Consider the following 23,223-nt stretch of genomic DNA (forward strand, 5'->3'; position numbering starts at 1 on the left):
AGACAACCCCACTTCAAAACCCCCAAACTATCCCTTTAATGTGAAATAAAATAGTTACCTTGGCCGGTTTGGGGTCGATGTCCTGTAAATAAAGACAACAAACTGTGTAACTGATCATGGATGATATGGTTTAAACATGCATAGTCTTTCCATTGGCTGAGCCTGCTGACCTTTAAATACACAGTGATAAAATTCACAGTCACTCGAATACTGATTAAATTTGAGGACTATTTAATATCTTTGTGTTTGAGCAATATGACTTAAATTGTTTATGAAAATAACACTTTATTTAAACTTTTATTCTCTCAATGTTGAGGTGATGAGAGCAAGCTTCATGGTAGAGAAAAAAACACATTAAATTATAGTAAATGATCACGTTTCCACACACTGTACTGTACGTATCTTTTTTCACACAATACTCTGTTCTAGCAAAATTAATAAAACAAACTTACGGGACTTTACTGGAAACGTTTAGTAATATGTTATGTCATGGTGGTTTTTAATGGTATTTTAAAAAGAAAAGGTATTAATGTCCTACGGGTAACAGAGGTTATTGTATGTATGTGTGAGGTAGAAACTCAAAACCAGCACTGTGAGCTCAGTGTGACTTATAATAAACACTTTTGCCACATAATGATTGACAGGACGGCTATTCGATGTGACCTCTGAACCCCTCATGAAGTCCATCATAAAATAATAATAACAGACCTTTGCTCCTGATAACGACAACACATCTTAACTTGTGACTGAAAAGACTGCAACATCAAGTACTTTGTAATGGGTGTAAATACATTATATTGAATACTGCATTACAGTTTATCATCACATATCAATGACTTTGATGTGTCCATGTTGGTCAAATGTTCCTATGAAGCTTAAATCTCGATATTAAATACAGAATTTGGAACAAATATATTCCCCTCTTCTGGTATCTTGCTGTTGAAAGAGGACAACAGTTATATATATATATATAATATATATATAATAGTTAAGTATTGCACCTACCAAGTTTTTTACGAAAGACGATCAGCAGCACAGCGATAACAATCAAGGCGAGCACGAGAAAACCCACGCCAGCGATGAGAACTACTTTATTGTCGTGAGGAGGTGAACGATCTAAAACACAGAAAACATTCACACTAGTCATTTATTCAGTTCACCTTCAACATAATTTCTATTTGTTAGGTTCAATTTAATAATCTTTCTTGTGGCTTAAAGGTACAAGATGTAACTTTTCCACATTGAAATGTTTAAAAACAACGAGACCCATGTTGTATATGTTGTTGAGTTGTGTTCTTACTAAGGCTGTCAATCAATCATTTTTCATCTGTTCAAAATGTACCTTAAAGGGAGATTTGTCAAGTATTTAATACTCTTCTCAACATGGGAGTGAACAAATATGCTGCTTTATACAAAATATATGTATATATTTATTATTGGAAATCAATTAACAACACAAAACAATGACAGATATTGTCCAGAAACCCTCACAGGTACTGCATTTAGCATAAAACAATATGCTCAAGTCATAACATGGCAAACTGCAGCCCAACAGGCAACAACAGCTGTCAGTGTGTCAGTGTGCTGACTTGACTATGACTTGCCCCAAACTGCATGTGATTATCATAAAGTGGGCATGTCTGTAAAGGGGAGACTTGTGGGTACCCATAGAACCCATTAACATTCACATATCTGGAGGTCAGAGGTCAAGGGACCCCTTTGAAAATGGCCATAACATTTTTTCCTCGCCAAAATTTAGTTTTGAGTGTTATCTAACTTCCTTCATGACAAGCTAGTATGACATGGTTGGTTATTATCGCGTTGACTTTGACAGCCGTAGTTCTTACATCATCCCAAATGTTTCCAACAACTTTCAAACACAGAGAAATCTGTAATTTTAATCAAGGTTAACAGTGTGTTTCATTAGTAGGGCCCCTTGATTTCCCGCGATGCGGAAAACAAGGACGGAATCTGATGATAAAAATTTAATCTGCTGTAAAACGCGGAATTTGCAGAAATATGAATGCAATTTATTAAAATCAGTAAGAAAGCGTTTCTTACCCCAAACCTCCTCAACATGTAACCCGGATGCAGCATGTTTCAGTTCACAGGCGTATGTGGACATGTCAGTCTTTAAAATCTCCACGTGGTCTCTTCTCTGGAAGGTGTCGTCGCCGTTTGGTCGAGTACCCGTTGTAGTCACGCCGTCCTCTCGAGTAAAATTACGGCCGTTCCTTTTGATCTGCAGGATGATGTCTTTTGGGTAGAAACCGGTAGCCAGGCACATCAAAATGACGTTGTTCTCGACTTTGGCTTTCTTTGTATACACGAACACCTCCGGGGCAGCTGGGAGGAGAAACCGTAAAGTAAGATCATATTTGTAAGTTTTTAATGTTTAATAACAACACCAGTATGATACAAAAACACATACTAGTGATTCTGAAACTAGCAACATCAAACACCACTGCTGAGACACATACTTCATTTTATAATTTCAGGTCTTTCTTTTGGAGATCATGCTCGTAACTGAATGTGGCGTTTGCGAGGGTTGGGATCCAATAGCTGGTGTTGTTGCACGGTATACCGATACTAGAAAGGTATCACGACACCCTGCCGTTACAAACGGTACGATATCCCGTTTTATTAGTAGGTTGGCAAATTACATTAATTAGGCTGCCATTAAAACTGTGGTGTTTCTGCCTTCACAGCCAAAACAAAAGGGGATTTCAGATCTCAAATTAATCTTTGAGTTTTAGTGATGTTATTTTTAACTTTACTTAGAAATGCTGAGAGTTGAACCTGAGTGCATTTGATAAGGAAATCTATAGAATTTAAATTTAATAAAATACTATTGAACCATGAATCATAGTTTTTTATGTTTTTATGATGGAAATGTTGCCACATCTGGAGCTAAAAAATAAAGAAATGGTCACATGCTGACACCCCCTTTTAGAATATGCAAGTAATTCATTTTGTCAGTCGTCTGAACAACACCATTTTTAGATTTTGTGTGAATCCCAATTGTTTCAAGACCATTTAGTTCTATATTTCAACAACCTGCATAATAGTCCTTCCATCACCAAAGCTACTTCTATTATCTCTAATAATAAGGACAATAAAAATAGAAAAATGATTTTCAGTCATACTTACAGGCATTTTGTGCTTGCTCTGCCTCATATGTCATGAACTTGTCCAACCAATCTATGCACTCGTACTCCAGGTAGCGTTTGGTGTGTTCTTTTAGCGCCTTGTCATCGTCCCACTCCCTCTTGGTCTGTTGTGCCGCGTCAATCGAGGCGACCCAGACCGAGTTGGCGTCGTCGAAGGACAGGAAGTCGTTTCCGTCGTAGCCGTACCTGTCAATGCCGCGATGGAACTTCAACGTGCCATCGGACTGCGTGTCGCCCTCACAGCCGCGCATCCACTGGAGAACATGGACGTCTGAAACCGGAGAGAGGAGCAGGATGGTGACGTCAACAACAATACGCAGACAAGATGAAGAGGTGGGTCACCGTTGGATATTTGTGGCTTTCTGGTTTAACTGCAGCAAGGTGAGCTATGGGCTACTGCAGAAACATGGCGGTGCAACATGGCAGACTCCATGAACAGTAGATATAAACAGCTCATTCTAAGCTAACAAAAACACAACAATTCTTATTATCAGATTGATTATACACTAAAGAAAACATACTTATTAATATTATATTCCATTTCTGCCAATAGATCCCCCTAATTGTTACACACTGTTCCTTTAAGCGCATCAAAAAATACAATTAAAACAGTTTTATTCACGCAGACTAGCAATAATACCTGCCTCAATAACATTTATCTCATGGAGAGTTATTATAGATTTTATGGTCAATAGAAAGTGATCTTACCGGAGTCGTTCTGCCTCATGTGTTTCTTCAGGCTGTCGATTTTGTATTTGAACCACTGCTGCTCGCTCTTGCGGGACTGTGTGCCTTGTTCCCAGTAATCTGCAGGCAGTTTGTCTTTCATCCAGTCCTGTTTGGGAACTTTCACCGGGTGATCGCTGTCAAAGTAGTCGATGATCCTGCTGTCCAGCTGACCCATGGCTGTGAACTCATGGATGCCCGGGAATCCAACAGGCTCTTTGGAGAGGGCCGTGTAGATGTAAGTGAGGGAATGTATCGCTGAGAGTCACACAGGTAGAAAAAGACATATTTATTAGACAAGGCAGTAGATTTGACTCATATGTTTTGAATGATCCAAATATTCGGGGCTGGGACGATTCACCTATCTCCTGATTCGATACCATCACAATACTTGGATGCTGATTCCATATGTATTGCTATTTTTTAAGTATTACGATTCGATATCACAATTCATTGCGATTTTTGTTAACTTTTTTAACACTAGACCATGGGAAAAAGTTGAATTATACGCTTATAGGGACTTAATGAAGGGAATTAATACAGTAAACATTTTTGATTTTCAGCATGTATGTAGTCAGAGCTTTCCTGAAGTCAAATATATCAGTCATTGTCAGGAATTATTTATTCCATTTTGTTTATTTCACTGTAGCAGACATATTTCCAATGAATAAAATCATGAGTTTTGCTAGAGTTGTCATTAGGTGGATCAATCTGATACCCTAAGCAGCAATCATTTTAATTTTTACAACTGATCCACTCATCATAAAGCCGATTTAAAATAAGAAAAGAGAATAAACAGAGAAAAATAATGTCTCTTATCTTTCTGATAACAATCATAGACCTGCGACCTTATCTTTATTTATTTATTATTTTATTTAAAAGGGACCATGTACAGTTTAAAACATAAATGTCACCATTTGATGCACCATATACCAGATTATAGCTTTAAGATAATTCACATCTGAAGTCCCTTGGCAGGTCAAAACAAAGAAACATACTACAGTCATACAAGAAAGAACATACAAAACCCACAATACACAGCTACACACAATAGCACATCACAAAGAATGCTTGTGAAGTAAAAGCAGGTCATGAAGACCAGTTCTGTAGAACAGATCTGTCAACTCTCCTGAATTTGCTCCACTTTATTTGTATATTGATGTTGTTTACAGCTGAAATGATTAATTATCAACTATTCTGACAGTCAATAGCACAAATATCAAACACTCATGGTGGTGTTCTTTTGCTTTTCTTTGTCTTATGGTAAATAAATTAAATATCTTTTAGCTAGTTTGACAAAACAATTTAAACATTTTTAGATGTTTTCTTGGGCTTTAGGAAGTAAAGATATTTTTCACCAGTTTAATAGTGAAAATAATTGTAACTTTCAGTTCTAACATATTATTGTTTTTGCTTTAAAGTGACGTTATTTGAAACACAAAGAGGTAAAGCAGAACTAACTTGCTTCATACCTTTTTTATTATTATCTATTTATTTATTTTTATTGTTTTTTTTATTATTTATTTTTATTTTATGTTGGTTTTGTTTCATTTCTGTTGTCCTTTTATGTTTGTCACAGCTCTTTGTTTCTGTTTTCACTATGCTTCTTTTGTATGTAAATGTTTTTAATGTTTTTAATGTTACTATGGATACTGTCATTTTGAAATAATAAAAAAAGAACTTGCTTCCTGCTGACGCCATGTTAGACACTACTAACTTTACTATTAAAGTACTAAATCCACATTTATAATGGTTTGTTTCGACGTACTGGACCTGTGGAATAAATGTACATTACAAACATATAAACAACCACCGTCCATTTTAACACATTCAGCTAAAATAACAGCCAGAAACGACGAATTTCAAAGAAGTCACAACATCGTGTTTTTTTTACTTTCGTTTTCAATATGAAGTCAGAAAAGTCTCAACTTACCCCCGTTCACCGTCAGTCCTGTCCCCAAAAGGACAAAGACTGCGATCAAATTCATCTTCACCTCAAACCAGTCATGTCTCATCGATAAAAGTCGACTTTTATCGGACAGTAGGACCGGGTTTTGTCTCCGGGTTTTGTCTCCGGGTTTTGTCTCCGGGTTCAGCGCGTCCGTTCTGCTGCTGCTTCCTGCTTTTGTTGACTCGCTGCTCTACACGGTGCGTTCAGGGGAGGCTCGTAAATTAGAGACGCGTGTCGCAATCCAGTTACATCCAACTTTCTCAACACTTTTAACGACTTCAACTCGTGCTGCTATTCCAAATGGATTAATTTAAGTGTAACAATAAGCATTTTTGTCAAACTTTTAGTACTGTATTTATATTAACCATATATATGCATTGACTGGATAACCCAATCAATAAAGTACATCTATTTATTTATTTATCTATCTATCTATTTATCTCAAACAAAGCAAAGGGAGTACATTTAAAAAGTTGACATAAAATATATAAATACAAAATTTATACAAAATAAATTCATTTTCTGTACTACAGAAAATATGTGATTACACAACAGTTGACTAAACAATTAATCAACTAATCATTTGAGCTCTATGCTTTATATTTCTTTTCTTTTTTTTAAATCATCTTTTTCATTCTTTTCGTATTTTTTATTGTATTGTAAATAAAATAAGAAAATTAATGTTATATAATATATAGCCTTATATTTTTTTCATACATTTTCAGTGCAATGGAAAGGTGTCTGAAAAAAGCACATATAACACATATTACCAACCATGATATCGTTTTAATATTGGCCTAATCTGTTATATATATGGATTAAGATTACATATGTAATATAATAATATGATAATATACTGTTATAACCAGTATGATTGATAAATTAGGATCCATTGTTACAGATTAAACTACCAAAAGTTTGCACATGAAGTATTTTCATACTGTTGCTACTTTTACTTGAGTAAATTATTTGATTACTTCTTCCACAACTGATCATTAAGAAACAACATGAAGCTAGAGACATGAAGTAACTAGCACTGCTGCTCTGTGAGAATCATCCAATCAGATACTACAAAGAACCTAAAGAATCCATCGGTACCAGCCAGGTCATACTAGCTGGTCATGAAGGAGGTTAAATAACGCTCCAAACTTACGCAAAATTTTGGCGAGGAAAAACTGTCATGGCCATTTTCAATGGGTCCGTTGACCTCTGACCTCCAGATATGTGAATGTAAATGGGTTTTATGGGTACCCACGAGTCTCCCCTTTACAGACACGCCCACTTTATGATAATCACATGCAGTTTGGGGCAAGTCATAGTCAAGTCAGCACACTGACACACTGACAGCTGTTGTTGCCTGTTGGGCTGCAGTTTGACATGTTATGACCATATTTTTTTATGCTAAATGCAGTACCTGTGAGGGTTTCTGGACAATATCTGTCATTGTTTTGTGTTGTTAATTGATTTCCGATGATAAATATATACATACATTTGCATAAAGCAGCATATTTGTCCACTCCCATGTTGATAAGAGTATTAAATACTTGACAAATCTGTTAAAAGACAAACGCGTTGTGGAAGTAAAATTCTCAGAAATATAGTTAAACATGTTAATCGGTGATAAAGAATATTGATCATATAAACATGAATCCAAACAGGAAGTGATGTTTATCTGAGACTGAACTGATTTATGTCACGCTGCTTCAGGCCTCGAGAGCCTCTACAACCTGACAGCGATGACCAAGATGACTCTACGCGTCGACCTGCGAGACAAAGACGAGGCGGTGTTCGCCAAATACTCGACGTTCGAGCTGCTGAAGAGAAACTACAAACTGAATGTGGGCGGATACAGCGGCACTGCAGGTGAGAGGAGGTCGGCGGGGTCGACTGGCGTTTTTATTAAAATGTGCTGAACTCTTTCCTGTAACATCTCCTGAAGGAAACCAGACTTTTCTTTCATTTTGTTCTTTTGTCCCTCGTGTCTCCTCTCCCGTTCACGCTCTCAGGCGACTCTCTCAGTTACCACAGCCAGCGGATCTTCTCCACCAAAGACCGCGACCTGTCGCCCTTCATCACCCGCTGCGCCATGTCGTACCGAGGAGGCTGGTGGTACAAGAACTGCCACGAGGCGAACCTCAACGGCCTCTACGGCACCAACGTCAACCACCAGGTAACCTCGTCACTCACACCGGTTCAGGGCTGTTTGGGTCAGACGTAGTCGGGTAAACTGCAGGTGACGTGACAGGACATTATTCTTCTTACTGTATTTATGTTAGTGTGGACGCGGTCTCCTCACACCTGTTTGGTTCGGTTAAATAAAACTCTGGCATGAAAGTTGTCTGTCGAATTCTGGCGCGATTTCTTTGGTGGCGTTGAAGCAAAACGGACCGACCGCAGGAGTTTATGAGAGTAGATTTGTGATTTCAGCATGAAGTTAAAAAGCTAAACTGCAAATACGTCCACCTGCAGATGGTGAACTTTTAAAGGTTTAATGTGTAACGTTTCCACATTAAAATGTCTAAAAACAACTAGACCTACGTTATATATGTTGTTGAGTTGTGTACTCACATCATTCCCAAACAATTTTCAAACCAGAGAAATCTGTAAATTTTAATCAAGGTAACTGTGTTTGTCGTCTTGACTTTACTCGTTGTCTTGCTTTCCTCACTTCTGTTTCTCTTCTCGTGCACTGATTAGTTTAAGCTTAACAACCAATCAGAGTGATTTCTCTCACCAACGAGCGCCGCCACCTATTCAAAATGCTGAATCGGCCGAAAAACCTCCAACACGGGCAGACTAGAGCCGACGGTGCGGGACACACCGCAAAGACTAGACCGACAGACGCTCACAGACGACCTAAAACTGTCCGACGGCCGACCGTTGGCTTGGTGTTAATTAGAATGAGCCGTTTATACATAGGGAGCGGGTCCTCTTCACGGAGTTCGCCATGTTGCACCGCCATGTTTCGAGTCGATAACGTTACTCGCTGCTGCCGCGCTCTCTCTCTTGCTTCACCACTCACTTTCCACGTACACACACACTCTACGCACTGGCGTGTTTTCGTGTCGGCCACCGTAGCTCTCCAACACGCTTGGCACACGGGAGAGGCTTCAGCTGGTTGCAGTCTCCTCACCTCACCGCCAGACACCGCCAGATCCTACACACCGCACCTTTAAGAAGAATTATTGAATCAATAAATATAAATGATGTTTTGTCAGGGTGTGATCTGGACCGCCTGGAAAGGAAAACAGTTCTCCATCCCGTTCACTGAGATGAAGATGAGACCAGCAGCCTTCAGTCCTCCAACTGCAGGATGAGGACGAAGACGAGGATGATGAACTGATGAACACATGATGGACAGCAGTGTGTACATACATGTGTGAACACACACACTCTCATTTTAACAGGGAGCCTCGCTATGAAGACGTATTTTTTCATTTGTATAGAGGTCAGTTATCAGTATGTTACTGTAGATTGTACAGTTTTATTCTTCTTTTTAAAGCACCACTTTCTTTATATTTAAAGGGTCAGTTCACCCAAATTACAAAAACACACACACACCACCGATCAAAAGTTAGCATTAAATGTAAATGCAAATAATACATTTGGTGAATTATACTGTTTGTTTTTTTTATCTCTGTTAGAATAGTTATTATTGAAGGAAAGAAGATGAATCCGAGTCTTCTGCCACCACGTCGACATGTAACGCAGGATCACCTCTACAGGTGTAAATGTAGCCCATGTTTGCAGCACTTTAATCTTTTCTTTGTCTCCAGGTTTGACGGACCAAAACTGCAACTTTTCATTGTTTTTGATGTAAATAAATATCAGCCAGTTGCCAAAGAGATATACATGCAGAATCATTATTAAATCATTGTTGTTGCTGGTCAAGCAAAAAAAAACTTGTTTACTATTCAGGAAATAAATAATTGTTTTGAGCTTGATGTTTGTTTGACTTCATCCCAAAACAACAAATGTATTTTCTGTTTCTGATCACCTGAAATGAAACCAAACAGGAGGATTGTGGTTTGTGGTTTGCAGCCTGTAGAAGAAGAAGCTCTTCATGATTCAACCCTGTTTCAAAGCTCCACAGCGTCACCTGCTGTCTGCTGTCAGATATCTCAGATTCATCTGCTGTCTGCAGTCTGTGGGTGCAACACTGGAAACCAGCAGGTGAGTGATGGAGAGTTTGGTTTGTCATTCTGTGAATATCTCCATGTTTTATTTTCATTTTTTATGAGATTAAGATAATGAAATGATTGAAATTGAAAGAGGCATCTTTGCATTTGTTGGTACCAGCAGATAAAATACTCAGTACATGCTTGGAAAAAATACTGAGGACATTTATTTATTTATTTATTTATTCAGTTACTTCAGCAGTGGTGGAAGAAATAGGCCTACTCAGATCTTAAGTAAAAATTGAAGTACCACAGTGTAAAAATACTCTAAAATAAGCCCTGCATTCAAAATTTGAAGTAGAAGTACAAAAGTAAGTTGTCTACATTAAAACGTCTACATTAAGTTGTAGACGTTCAACTCCAGACACATTTATAATGCTTTTATTGTGTTTGTGAAGTTAAAAAGAGTGATTTAATATGATGTAAAATATTATATTTCTGGTGTTATTTATTGTAACATAATGGAAAGTTATGCTAATGCAGCTACTTTATCAAGTGACTTACTCAGGTTGTGTTAGATGTTATTAAATGAATTAAACTTAGTGGTAAAAGATCAGATATTTTTAAATATATTTAAAAGTGAGTAAGTAAAGCTTTATTTATATAGAACCTACTTAGTTTTATATATTCTCAATCAAATTTAGTTGTAGATGTCGTTCAACTCCACGGGTACGTTTATAATCCCTTTATAGTGTTTGGAAAGTTAAAAAGAGTGAGTTAATATGACGTACAATATTGTGTTTCTGGTGTTATTTAATAAAACCTAATGAAAAGTTATGCTCATGTTAAACCTAGTTAGCTAGGGCTAGGGGACTAAATCTACCAGCACACAGCTACACTGTTCTTATCTTTTACTGTTATTTAGATGAAGTGTCGGAAGATACTCTTTTAATACCACAGTGTAAAAATATTGTGTTACAAGTAAAAGTACTGCATTCAAAATCCTACTTCTATCCTAAAGTACGCATCAGTAAAATGTACTTTAAGGTATCCAAAATAATAATACAGCATTCAAAATGTTACAAAATAAAAGTACACAAATATTAGCATCATGAACTTAAAGTAACGTTAACGTTGCCAAAATTAAAAAGTACTCATGTAGAATGGTCCATTTCAAAATAATGAATAATACAGTAAATTATTTGTATATAATACGTTGTATTATAATATGTTTGAAGCATTGCTTTAATATTGCAGCTGGTAAACTAGATATAGTTTACAGTGCTGTATAATAGGATAAGATAAGATAAGATAAGATCAGATATTCCTTTATTAGTCCCACAGTGGGGAAATGTGCAGTGTACAGCAGCAAAGGGGAAACAAAAACAAGATGCACCAGCTAACACAGTAAAAAAAGAGCTAAACAAAGTGTAACAAAATATGAACCATTTAAATACAAGGAAGTATAAAAATAAGAGCAGTATATACAGTATTGACAATATCATTCATAAATAAAAGCCAGTAAATTACCAAAATAATCTGTAAATGTAATTTCTTTCTTTTGCAGACAGTATTCATTTTGGATAAAAAGTGATCAAATCCCTCATTTAAAAACTTGTAATTTCCTCAAAATAAATCCAGCACACTAACAAGATATATTTCAGTGACTGGAGCAGATTTTATCGTATTTTTGCACATTAAAAACTTCTGAAATTCTCATTCTACACGCGCGATAAATGATTAAAAGCAACAATACATGGTGTATTTGTTTTAAGTCCAGGCTTAAACCTAAATTTTAGCCTACTTATATAAAACCAGTGTATATAAATTACAACACGTCTCAATAGAGTGCTGCAGGGTTGATGTATATTTGTAGGCCAACCAGGAAGTTAGCGTCGCCTTGGTTCCCTCGACAAAAAGCCAACGGGATTGTTCCACTGGGTTTTGGATTAAAATAGCAAAAATATTAAAAATAAATGTAGTCATTAATTAATTGATAAATGTGACATAAATTGATATTTCTGTTTTAATTTGCTTATTTATGTATTACTCTAAGTATTAATTCCCTTATTATTTACTCCTCTGTTTAATTTTCCCTTTTATTTATTTATGTATTTATTTTTTATTCATTATTTTTGCTACATTTAATGACATATTTATCCTGTCATTTATTTATTTATTTTTGATTTTGGCAGGTTACGTCCTCCATAATAAAGGCAGACAAGTCGGCGTGATGACGTTTAGTAAACTCATTTAGCCACGCCTGTTTTAAGACATTTAAAACCTTCAAAATTCACGGGTGTGATATTTACTCGCGTGTTTTATGTCGTAGCACAAAATCTCTTCAGCTTGTGTTAATCACAGACCTTATTTCAGGCATCGAACTAAAAATCCATTAAAAACCCACTGACTTCCAGACAAAGGAACAAGAAATGATAAATATGCTATCTCATTTCTGGGTTTTTGGACTCATTCCTGTAGCACTCTATAAGAAGTGGACGTAGTCAGTGTGACCTCACCCATTGGTTTGTGGACTGCCGTTTTGAAGCCTCGAGTTCGTCATTTTGGCCGTCGCCATCATTGTTTTTTGCAACCAGAAGTGACGCGAGAGGGTGGAGCTAAGTACACCCGAACACTGAAAAATAATTTTTAGGTGACCAAAATGTTATAATTAATGTTTAATTAACTTTACGCCGTGGTAGCGACCACAAGGTAGCCCCGCCCTAAAGCATCCCCTGCTTTATGGTCTATCTGACTCTGAATGGGACCATCATTTACTAAATGAACATCATGCTGTATTGAAGACTTGAAACTAGCGATTGAGACCATAAACTAAACTAATAAATCAAGTGAGAAGTAGGGTCCACCACCCAGGCAAACTTTTCTCATCACTTTCCTGAATCTCCACCTGACCTACAACCTCCTGATCAAAACAAGCCTAACCTAAGTTTAACCCATTTCAGACGAGCAACAGAACTCTATTTTAGTTCTGATCAATTTGTTTTCATAGAAGTGCCACAACACAAGACCGTGTTGATGCTGTTTGAATATTTAAATTTCATCTTACTGAAGTTCAAACTCAGTCCCTGTACTGCCCGACAGATTTACCCTAAACCCATTTAAGAGACGTTTTTTTTGTTGTTCTTGTTAATTTCCAGATTCTACTATTAGTTGTATTATTGGTTAATTTGGATCCAGAGAGCACAGTGAGGCTTGATGTACTCTGATGGAAATGATGTTATTCTCAGACTTCCTCTTCATTCTCCTCCAGGAGGCTGGCGGCTTCAGGGGTGGAGTTTTGGTCGCTATCGACTGCAAAAACTGAACAGAAGTGCTATTTTATATATACGATAAGACACTAAAAACATAGACGCTCGATGCAGCTTTCAGTCAAAGATACTTACTAGAGATGCCAGAGCCAGAGTCGAGAGACCAACGTGAGCCTGTGAAGAAAAGAGAATTATTTAGATGCAGTATGTGTGTAGAAACATGCAGATATCCTGCTTTTAATTCATCTATCGACTGGAAACTAAAGATAAAATGTGCTGTCTTACTGAAATCATGAGCTGTGATTCAGCGTCGGCAGAGGAAGACCACCTTTTTTATGCTAAAACGTTGTTTTTTTTATGCACTGGCCAAATTTGAGATCACGGGCTATTTTACTTCCATAACATGTCTTTCTTTAGACTAGTCAAAAGAAAACATCCAAAATACACATTTAGGTATTTATTTTACTACTTTGTCTATTTACGTCTGTAGATTTCTACTAAATTCACCAAAAGTTAGCGTTAGATAATGCCTCATTTGCATATTTAAAAATACAATTTCAAAAAACTTGTAATACAAAAAATAATTGTCTTAATGTAAGTAGTCAACCGGGGAAGTTTCATAGTGATATCTATTAGTTCTTCTTTTCTTTTTTTTTACCATATTCACAACGTCTTCAAAATTAATGAAATTTAACAATCCACATATTTAAAGGCCGTTTTCTCAAAATTCGTTTTTTCTCAGACTTTGAGCCAGAAATCTCCACTTTAGTAGCACTTACATCCACCAAACTTTCCAGTTTCATTCCTATCTATATTCTCAAGGTTTTTACAGAGGAGTTTGTTCCTATATAAGATAAGATATTCCTTTATTAGTCCTGCAGTGGGGAAATGTGCAGTGTACAGCAGCAAAGAGGAGAGTGCAAAAAACAAGATGCATCAGCTAACAGAGTAAAAAAAGAGCTAAACAAAGTGTAACAAAATATGAAGTATTTAAATAGAAGGAAGTATAAAAATAAGAGCAGTATATACAGTATTGACAATATCATTCATAGCCTGATTTATACAACATTTTATTACTAAAAACAGAGAAAATTGATTTTTATTATGATTTATGGAGTGACAAAAAGAGATATCCTTGCATATTTAAACATACATTTTCAGAAAACTTGTAATACAAAAAATATCAGTGATCAACTGGGGAAGTTTCACAGTGATATCTATTAGTTAAAATGTTTACCCTATTCACCTGTAGTGTCTTCAAAATGTATGAAATTTAACAATCCATATCTTTAAAGGCCGTTTTCTCAAAATTAGTTTTTAACATAAATAAATATAAATATAAATAAAATAAAAGGGGTGGTGTAGGCTTTCATAAAAGTTTTACCATTTGACACATACAGTATATGAACTACCACATTAATATTCATAATATGGGGAGACGATCAACGATTATATGATTTAATTCATGTATTTTAATGTACTGAAGCTTAATGCAAAATTGCATCTTTGCAACATATTTCTAGAAGAATAGACTTACCAGTGTGAGCTTTGTTCACCTCGTCAGTGCTGCCGTTGCTGTTGTTACCTTTCACGTCTACACACACACACACACACACACACAGGAAATATTAAGGCCCATCTGCTACAACCTGTTTTTATACATATATATTTTTTACATTGTTTTTTTTTGTACATAATTACATGATTGTTTTCAGGCCCATCAACCCCACACATGAGAGATCATTTAAAAACAGCCACTACCAACAGAACCAATCACTATTTTTGCCAAGTGATCAAGCCATACTCTTTTCATCCAGTCTTTGTTTGCCCTTTTGTAAAATCTAATTTATGTGATAAACTTAAATTTGGTTTGACCAGACTTTTGGGTTTCCTCCTTCAGGTTGTAAAAATATAAATGTCATTAACACAAAAATACTCAAAACTTCATGAATAAAAGTTTATATAACTATAAATAAAGCTTTAAAGGTCACATATTATACTCCATTTAAACTAGTTATTATAGGTCTCAGACACCTCCAAACCATGTCTCTGAAGTTTTTTTTTCAAAAAAACAATCAGATCATGCATTCCAGCATGTCTCTATAACCTCTGTTTCAGCCCATTTCCAAAAGTGCTGATTTCTGTGTCTGTAGCTCTGTAGGTCTCATATTATGCTCATTTCCAGGTTCATAGATGTATTTTAATGTTGCACTAGAACATGTTTACATGCTGCAATGTTCAAAAAACCCTTTATTCTTCTCATACTGCAGCCTGAGTCTGCCTGCCTCAGAGCCTAATTCAGCCTGTCTGAAAACCACTGATTCACAGCCTGTCTCCTCCCACTCTGCTCTGATTGGTCAGCGTTTTCTGTCAATCAAACGTCCTCAACAACACAGCATCACTCTCTCCCCCTCCCTCCCGGAGAAGCTCTCTCGAGAGAGAGAGAGAGATGAGTGGAGAGATAGCAGCTAGAATAAAGTTTATAAACTACTTTAAAGTTTATAAACCAGAAACTTCACCCAGCGCACGTTACCGGAGGAATCTGATCAGAAATCGGTGACACATGATGAACATCTGCGGTCCAGACTCCAGGTTCTCCTGACGGGTTCTCTCAGGTAAATAATGCTATTTATAGCTCTGTTAGTTAGCTCAGTGTTTACCTTATGCATCAACTCTGTAAACCGTAAACATACACTCTGTTTTACGTTTGACTTTACAGATCCATCTGTGAGAAATGACCGACAGAATCATCCCAGAGGAGAACAGACAGCTGAGAGCAGACAGCTGAGAGCAGACAGAGGAGAGCAGACAGCTGAGAGCAGACAGCTGAGAGCAGACAGAGGAGAGCAGATGGCTGAGAGCAGATGGCTCTGTTTACATGGAGATACAGAGCTAACCCGTTAGCATGTAGCTACATGCTAACGGGTTAGCTACATGCTACCGCTATGAGACGGTGTGTAAACACAGCGACCATCAGGGTGGAAAATAGAAGATGTGAAACAGTAGTAAGTTCATTATTTGTGGTAAAAGACACCTGATAAACGTAGTAAAGTAATCAGAGTAATGGTGTTTTAGTTACAGTAGAAGCTGTCTCTGTGTTACCATGACTACAGACCACCGGAGCTTAGCTCACCGGAGCTGAAAGACTTTCTCCTGTACCATGTGAACATAACTAACTAACAGGTGGGATGATTACAAATGCTGTGAATAATTAATATTGTCATCTGTCAACTCAAATAAAGTTTGACTGTGAAACAGAAACGTGTTGTGTTGCTTACAGTCACTACCTGAACTCTTCTACATGCATGACATCAAATATATATAATATATAAATATCAGCTGTTTAAACAGTGTAATTACATAAAGCCTTTGTGAAAGAACATGTTATATTTAGATGATGGGAGTACATGAAGACTGTTCTGCTGGTTCTTGCAGACTAACAGTAGGAGCTACTTTGCTCAAGTTCGGTTGAGGAGGAGAGACAGTGACGCGCTGTGGGGCGGGGTCAGCTACTGAAGGTTCTGCTCTGGTTCCACCAGGAAACCCTTATATGGCTAATTCTCAAATGACGTCAGAAGAAAAGAAAAGCTGCGCAGCGTTGTTTCGACACCCATTTCCGGACAAACGGAGCAGGAGAAAAAGAGAGAGGATGGTCTTTTATGATACTATGGTGACTTGTAGACACACTGGGGACAGATATTGATGTTTAAAAGACATGGAAAAGTGCATTTTGCATAATAGGTGACCTTTAATAGAATCCATAGCAGAGAAATAAAACACTTACTTGAGGAAGTCTTTACACCAGTAAGGGGTATACCTGTTAATAAAAACACACAAAAGTTAAAACACACACATATACACAACAAACTATTTTTATCCATTTTAATATTTTTGGGATAATCTCTGTAGGTTGGCATTATTCAGTGTTTTTGTTAACCACCTTTGTAAAATACAAATGGATGTGGATACGACCTGCACCCTCAAGTGTTAAATCCAGCGTGGTAAACACTACACATCCAGTAAAGGATGGAAACACGTTGGGTTTCACACATTGACAGGAAAAGCAGAGCTAGATATCACGGCTGAAGCTGCATGCTAACTCTGTCACGGACAGGAAACGTTATCGTATCTCGCTAACGCGATACAGCACCCATATACTGACATTTATGTTAAATGCATTGAAACGGCCCCGATGGAGCTGACCATGGATGGATAAAGAGAACGGAGCTGACAGGAGAGCTAGAGACAGACTTGGAGAAGTTAGAAGTAGACACGTGGGACTACGTCTGGTTTACGTCCGTTAACAAACGGAACTGTATATACAAAATACATCTATGTAAATAAGATTGAATGGATTATATTCACCAGAAGTATAAAACATTACATGTCCCTTATAAATTAAAAAGAAAATACCACTAATCTGTGAGGGAAATGTCTTTATTCTTTGACTTTTGGGTTGCTGCAAAAAAGACTGACTTAAGACAGCTTGGACTGAGTTTTATGACCACCTTACACTAAATGATCGAAATCACAGGAGCGCGCCACAACTCTAGCAAAACTCATGATTTTATTCATTGGAAATATGTCTGCTACAGTGAAATAAAAAAATGTAATAAATAATTCCTGACAATGACTGATATATTTGACTTCAGGACATCTCTGACTACACACATGCTGAAAATCAAACATCTTTACTGGATTAATTTAGATATTTTTCAAAGTAAAAGTCCCTAGAAGTGTATGATTCAACTTTTTCCCATGGTCTAGTGTTAACAAAGTTAACATTATCACAAGAAATCGTAATATCGAATCGCAATACTTAAAAATCTCAATACATATCGATATTTTAGGTATCTGCAATACATTTTGCTGCTGCTGTTGCTTTGCTCCTGGGCTGGTAAACTCCATCTACTGTAGGTAATACACCGACTATGGATAAGTACCTCAGACAACCCCACTTCAAAACCCCCAAACTATCCCTTTAATGTGAAATAAAGTAGTTACCTTTGTCGTTTTGGCTTGGATTTCCTGTAAGTAAAGACAATATTAACACAAACTGTGTAACTGATCATGGATGATATGGTTTAAATATGCATAGTCTTTCCATTGGCTGAGCCTGCTGACCTTTAAATACACAGTGGTAAAATTCACAGTCAGTAGTTAATATCTTTGTGTTCGAGCAATATGACTTAAATTGTTTATGAAAATAACACTTTATTTAAACTTTTATTCTCTCAATGTTGATGTGATGAGAGCAAGCTTCATGGTAGAGAAAAAAACACATTCAATTATAGTAAATGATCACGTTTCCACACACTGTATTGTACGTATCTTTTTCACATAATACTTTCACTTCTAACAAAATTAATAAAACAATCTAAAGGGACTGTACTGGAAACGTTTAGTAATATGTTATGTCATGGTGGTTTTTAATGGTATTTTAAAAGAAAATGTATTAATGTCCTACGGGTAACAGAGGTTATTGTATGTATGTGTGAGGTAGAAACTCAAAACCAGCACTGTGAGCTCAGTGTGACTTATAATAAACACTTTTGCCACATAATGATTGACAGGACGGCTATTCGATGTGACCTCTGAACCCCTCATGAAGTCCATCATAAAATAATAATAACAGACCTTTGCTCCTGATAACGACACCACATCTTAACTTGTGACTGAAAAGACTGCAACATCAAGTACTTTGTAATTGGTGTAAATACACTATATTGAATACTGCATTACAGTTTATCATCACATATCAATGACTTTGATGTGTCCATGTTGGTCAAATGTTCCTATGAAGCTTAAATCTCGATATTAAATACAAAATTTAGAACAAATATATTCCCCTCTTCTGGTATCTTGCTGTTGAAAGAGGACAACAGTTATATATATTATATATATATATATATATATATATATATATAATATAATAGTTAAATATTGCACCTACCAAATTTTTTACGAAAGACGACCAGCAGCACAGCGATACCGATCACGAGCAAGATCAGGCCCCCAACCAGGCCCCCAACCACGCCCCCAACCACGCCGCCGATGATGATACCTACGTTAGAGTCGTCAGGAAGTGAATGATCTAAAACACAGAAAACATTCACACTAGTTATTTATTCAGTTCACTTTCAACATAATTTCTATTTGTTAGGTTCAATTTAATAATCTTTCTTGTGGCTTAAAAGTACAAGATGTAACTTTACACATTGAAATGTTTAAAAACAACGAGACCTATGTTGTATATGTTGTTGAGTTGTGTTCTTACTAAGGCTGTCAATCAATCATTTTTCATCTGTTCAAAATGTACCTTAAAGGGAGATTTGTCAAGTATTTAATTCTCTTATCAACATGGGAGTGGACAAATATGCTGCTTTATGCAAAATGTATGTATATATTTATTATTGGAAATCAATTAACAACACAAAACAATGACAGATATTGTCCAGAAACCCTCACAGGTACTGCATTAGCATAAAACAATATGCTCACATCATAACATGGCAAACTGCAGCCCAACAGGCAACAACAGCTGTCAGTGTGTCAGTGTGCTGACTTGACTATGACTTGCCCCAAACTGCATGTGATTATCATAAAGTGGGCATGTCTGTAAAGGGGAGACTCGTGGGTACCCATAGAACCCATTCACATTCACATATCAGTAAGAAAGCGTTTCTTACCCCAAACCGCCTCAACATGTACCCTGGTTGCAGCATGTATCACTTCACAGGCGTATGTGGACATGTCAGACTTTAAAATCTCCACGTGGTCTCTTCTCTGGAAGGTGTCGTCGCCGTTTGGTCGAGTACCCGTTGTAGTCACGCCGTCCTCTCGAGTTAAAATACGGCCGTTCCTTTTGATCTGCAGGATGATGTCTTTTGAGTAGAAACCGGTAGCCAGGCACATCAAAATGACGTTTTTCTCGACTTTGGCTTTCTTTGTATACACGAACACCTTTGGGGGAGCTGGGAGGAGAAACCGTAAAGTAAGATCATATTTGTAAGTTTTTAATGTTTAATAATAACACCAGTATGATACAAAAACACATACTAGTGATTCTAAAACTAGCAACATCAAACACCACTGCTGAGACTCATACTTCATTTTATAATTTCAGGTCTTTTTTTTTTAGATCATGATCGTTACTGAATGTGGCGTTTGCGAGGGTTGGGATCCAATAGCTGGTGTTGTTGCCGGTATACCGATACTAGAAAGGTATCACGACACCCTGCCGTTAAAAACGGTATGATATCCCGTTTTATTAGTAGGTTGGCAAATTACATTAATTAGGCTGCCATTTAAACTGTGGTGTTTCTGCCTTCACAGCCAAAACAAAAGGGGATTTCAGATCTCAAATTAATCTTTGAGTTTTAGTGATGTTATTTTTTAACTTTACTTAGAAATGCTGAGAGTTGAACCTGAGTGCATTTGATAAGGAAATCTAGAGAATTTAAATTTAATAAAATACTATTGAACCATGAATCGTAGTTTTTTATGTTTTTATGATGGAAATGTTGCCACATCTGGAGCTAAAAAATAAAGAAATGGTCACATGCTGACACCCCCTTTTAGAATATGCAAGTAATTCATTTTGTCAGTCGTCTGAACAACACCATTTTTAGATTTTGTGTGAATCCCAAATGTTTCAAGACCATTACCATAGTTCTATATTTCAACAACCTGCATAATAGTCCTTCCATCACCAAAGCTACTTCTATTATCTCTAATTATAATGACAATAAAAATTAAGAAATGATTTTCAGTCATACTTACAGGCACTTTGTGCTAGCTCTGCCTCATATGTTATGAACTTGCCCAGCCAATATATGCACTCTTTCTCCAGGTAGCTTTTGGTTTGTTCTTTTCGCGCCTGGTCACCATCCCACTTCCTCTTGGTCTGGAGTGCCGCGTCAATCGCGGCGACCCAGACCGAGTTGGCGTCGTCGAAGGACAGGAAGTCGTTTCCGTCGTAGCCGTACCTGTCAATGCCGCGGTGGAACTTCAACGTGCCGTTGGACTGCCTGTTGCCCTCACAGCCGTGCATCCGCTGGAGAACATGGACGTCTGAAACCGGAGAGAGGAGCAGGACGGTGACGTCAACAACAACACGCAGACAAGATGAAGAGGTGGGTCACATTTGGATATTTGTGGCTTTCTGGTTTAACATTTAAGAGTAACTGTGACTGAAAATCTCTTTAACTGCCCTCTGTGGTTAAAAGTTTCAAGACTGTTTCCCTTCTGACCCCACCCAGCATCACTGATATGTGTGTGGTTAGAAATTAGCTCGGTTTAACCTGGAACCACACCCAGCAGTGATGTCACAGGGTCCTGGAGTACACCTGGGCATCACTGCAGCAAGGTGAGCTATGGGCTACTGCAGAAACATGGCAGTGCAACATGGCAGACTCCATGAACAGTAGATATAAACAGCTCATTCTAAGCTAACAAAAACACAACAATTCTTATTATCAGATTGATTATACACTAAAGAAAACATACTTATTAATATTATATTCCATTTCTGCCAATAGAGCCTCCTAATTGTGACACACTGGTCCTTTAAGCGCATCAAAAAATACAATTAAAACAGTTTTATTCACGCAGACTAGCAATAATACCTGCCTCAATAACATTTATCTCATGGAGAGTTATTACAGATTTTATGGTCAATAAAAGTGATCTTACCGGAGTCGCTCTGATTCATGTGTTTCATCAGGCTGTCGATTTTGTATTTGAACCACTGCTGCTCGATCTGGCAGGACTTTGTGCCTTCTTCCCAGTAATCTTCACGCAGTTTGTCTTTCATCCAGTCCTGTTTGGGAACTTTCACCTGGTGATCGCTGTCAAAGTAGTCGATGATCCTGCTGTCCAGCTGACCCATGGCTGTGAACTCATGGATGCCCGGGAGTCCAACAGGGTCTTTGGAGAGGGCCGTGTAGATGTAAATGAGGGAATGCTTGTCTGAGAGTCACACAGGTAGAAAGAGACATATTTATTAGACAAGGCAGTAGATTTGACTCATATGTTTTGAATGATCCAAATATTGGGGGCTGGGACGATTCACCCATCTCCTGATTCGATACCATCACAATACTTGGATGCCGATTCCATATGTATTGCTATTTTTTAAGTATTACGATTCGATATTACAATTCATTGCGATTTTTGTTAACTTTTTTAACACTAGACCATGGGAAAAAGTTGAATTATACACTTCTAGGGACTTAATAAAGGGAATTAATCCAGTAAAAATGTTTGATTTTCAGCATGTATGTAGTCAGAGCTGTCCTGAAGTCAAATATATCAGTCATTGTCAGGAATTATTTATTCCATTTTGTTTATTTCACTGTAGCAGACATATTTCCAATGAATAAAATCATGAGTTTTGATAGAGTTGTCATTAGGTGGATCAATCTGATACCCTAAGCAGCAATAATTTTAACTTTTACAACTGATCCACTCATCATAAAGCCGATTTAAAATAAGAAAAGAGAATAAACAGAGAAAAATAATGTTTCTTATCTTTCTGATAACAATCATAGACCTGCGATAACACCAGCTAACTGTTTTGTTTTACCTTATCTTTATTTATTTATTATTTTATTTAAAAGGGACCATGTACAGTTTAAAACATAAATGTCACCATTTGATGCACCGTATACCAGATTATAGCTTTAAGATAATTCACATCTGAAGTCCCTTGGCAGGTCAAAACAAAGAAACATACTACAGTCATACAAGAAAGAACATACAAAACCCACAATGCACAGCTACACACAATAGCACATCACAAAGAATGCTTGTCAAGTAAAAGCAGGTCATGAAGACCAGTTCTGTAGAACAGATCTGTCAACTCTCCTGAATTTGCTCCACTTTATTTGTATATTGATGTTGTTTACAGCTGAAATGATTAATTATCAACTATTCTGACAGTCAATAGCACAAATATCAAACACTCATTGTGGTGTTCTTTTGCTTTT

The 23,223-nt window shown here is 37.0% G+C and overlaps 2 protein-coding genes across 15 annotated transcripts in view; both read right to left on the bottom strand.

Annotated features, from left to right (window-relative positions):
* LOC119502950 (H-2 class I histocompatibility antigen, L-D alpha chain-like) overlaps positions 1 to 6,002 on the bottom strand; it is a 31,078-nt gene extending 25,076 nt beyond the window's left edge. The window contains exons 1-6 of one of the 3 annotated variants that reach the window (XM_037794299.1): positions 5,830 to 6,002; positions 3,879 to 4,154; positions 3,151 to 3,441; positions 2,062 to 2,346; positions 1,006 to 1,116; positions 59 to 82 (exon numbers count right to left, since the gene is read on the bottom strand). In XM_037794299.1, coding sequence (XP_037650227.1) covers positions 59 to 82; positions 1,006 to 1,116; positions 2,062 to 2,346; positions 3,151 to 3,441; positions 3,879 to 4,154; positions 5,830 to 5,911 — 1,069 coding nt within the window. In that variant the 5' untranslated portion in view covers positions 5,912 to 6,002. The remainder of the gene's footprint in view (positions 1 to 58; positions 83 to 1,005; positions 1,117 to 2,061; positions 2,347 to 3,150; positions 3,442 to 3,878; positions 4,155 to 5,829) is intronic. The other 2 variants (XM_037794302.1, XM_037794303.1) reach the window with 2 other exon arrangements.
* Positions 1 to 23,223, bottom strand: part of LOC119502946 (patr class I histocompatibility antigen, alpha chain G-like) — a 48,720-nt gene that overhangs the window by 5,714 nt on the left and 19,783 nt on the right. For 2 of the 12 annotated variants that reach the window (XM_037794293.1, XM_037794292.1), the window contains 4 exons: positions 18,239 to 18,262; positions 17,019 to 17,051; positions 14,772 to 14,828; positions 13,370 to 13,408 (listed from right to left, as the gene is read on the bottom strand). The exons of 1 other annotated variant lie outside the window; for it this stretch is intronic. In XM_037794293.1, coding sequence (XP_037650221.1) covers positions 13,370 to 13,408; positions 14,772 to 14,828; positions 17,019 to 17,051; positions 18,239 to 18,262 — 153 coding nt within the window. Of the gene's footprint in view, positions 1 to 12,857; positions 13,278 to 13,369; positions 13,409 to 14,771; positions 14,829 to 15,185; positions 15,213 to 16,980; positions 17,052 to 18,238; positions 18,263 to 19,187; positions 19,210 to 23,223 lie in introns of those variants that run through there. 9 more of the 12 variants (XM_037794281.1, XM_037794291.1, XM_037794283.1 and 6 more) reach the window with 8 other exon arrangements.

Source organism: Sebastes umbrosus, chromosome 15 (assembly GCF_015220745.1).
Source record: "Sebastes umbrosus isolate fSebUmb1 chromosome 15, fSebUmb1.pri, whole genome shotgun sequence".
Lineage (NCBI taxonomy): Eukaryota > Metazoa > Chordata > Actinopteri > Perciformes > Sebastidae > Sebastes > Sebastes umbrosus.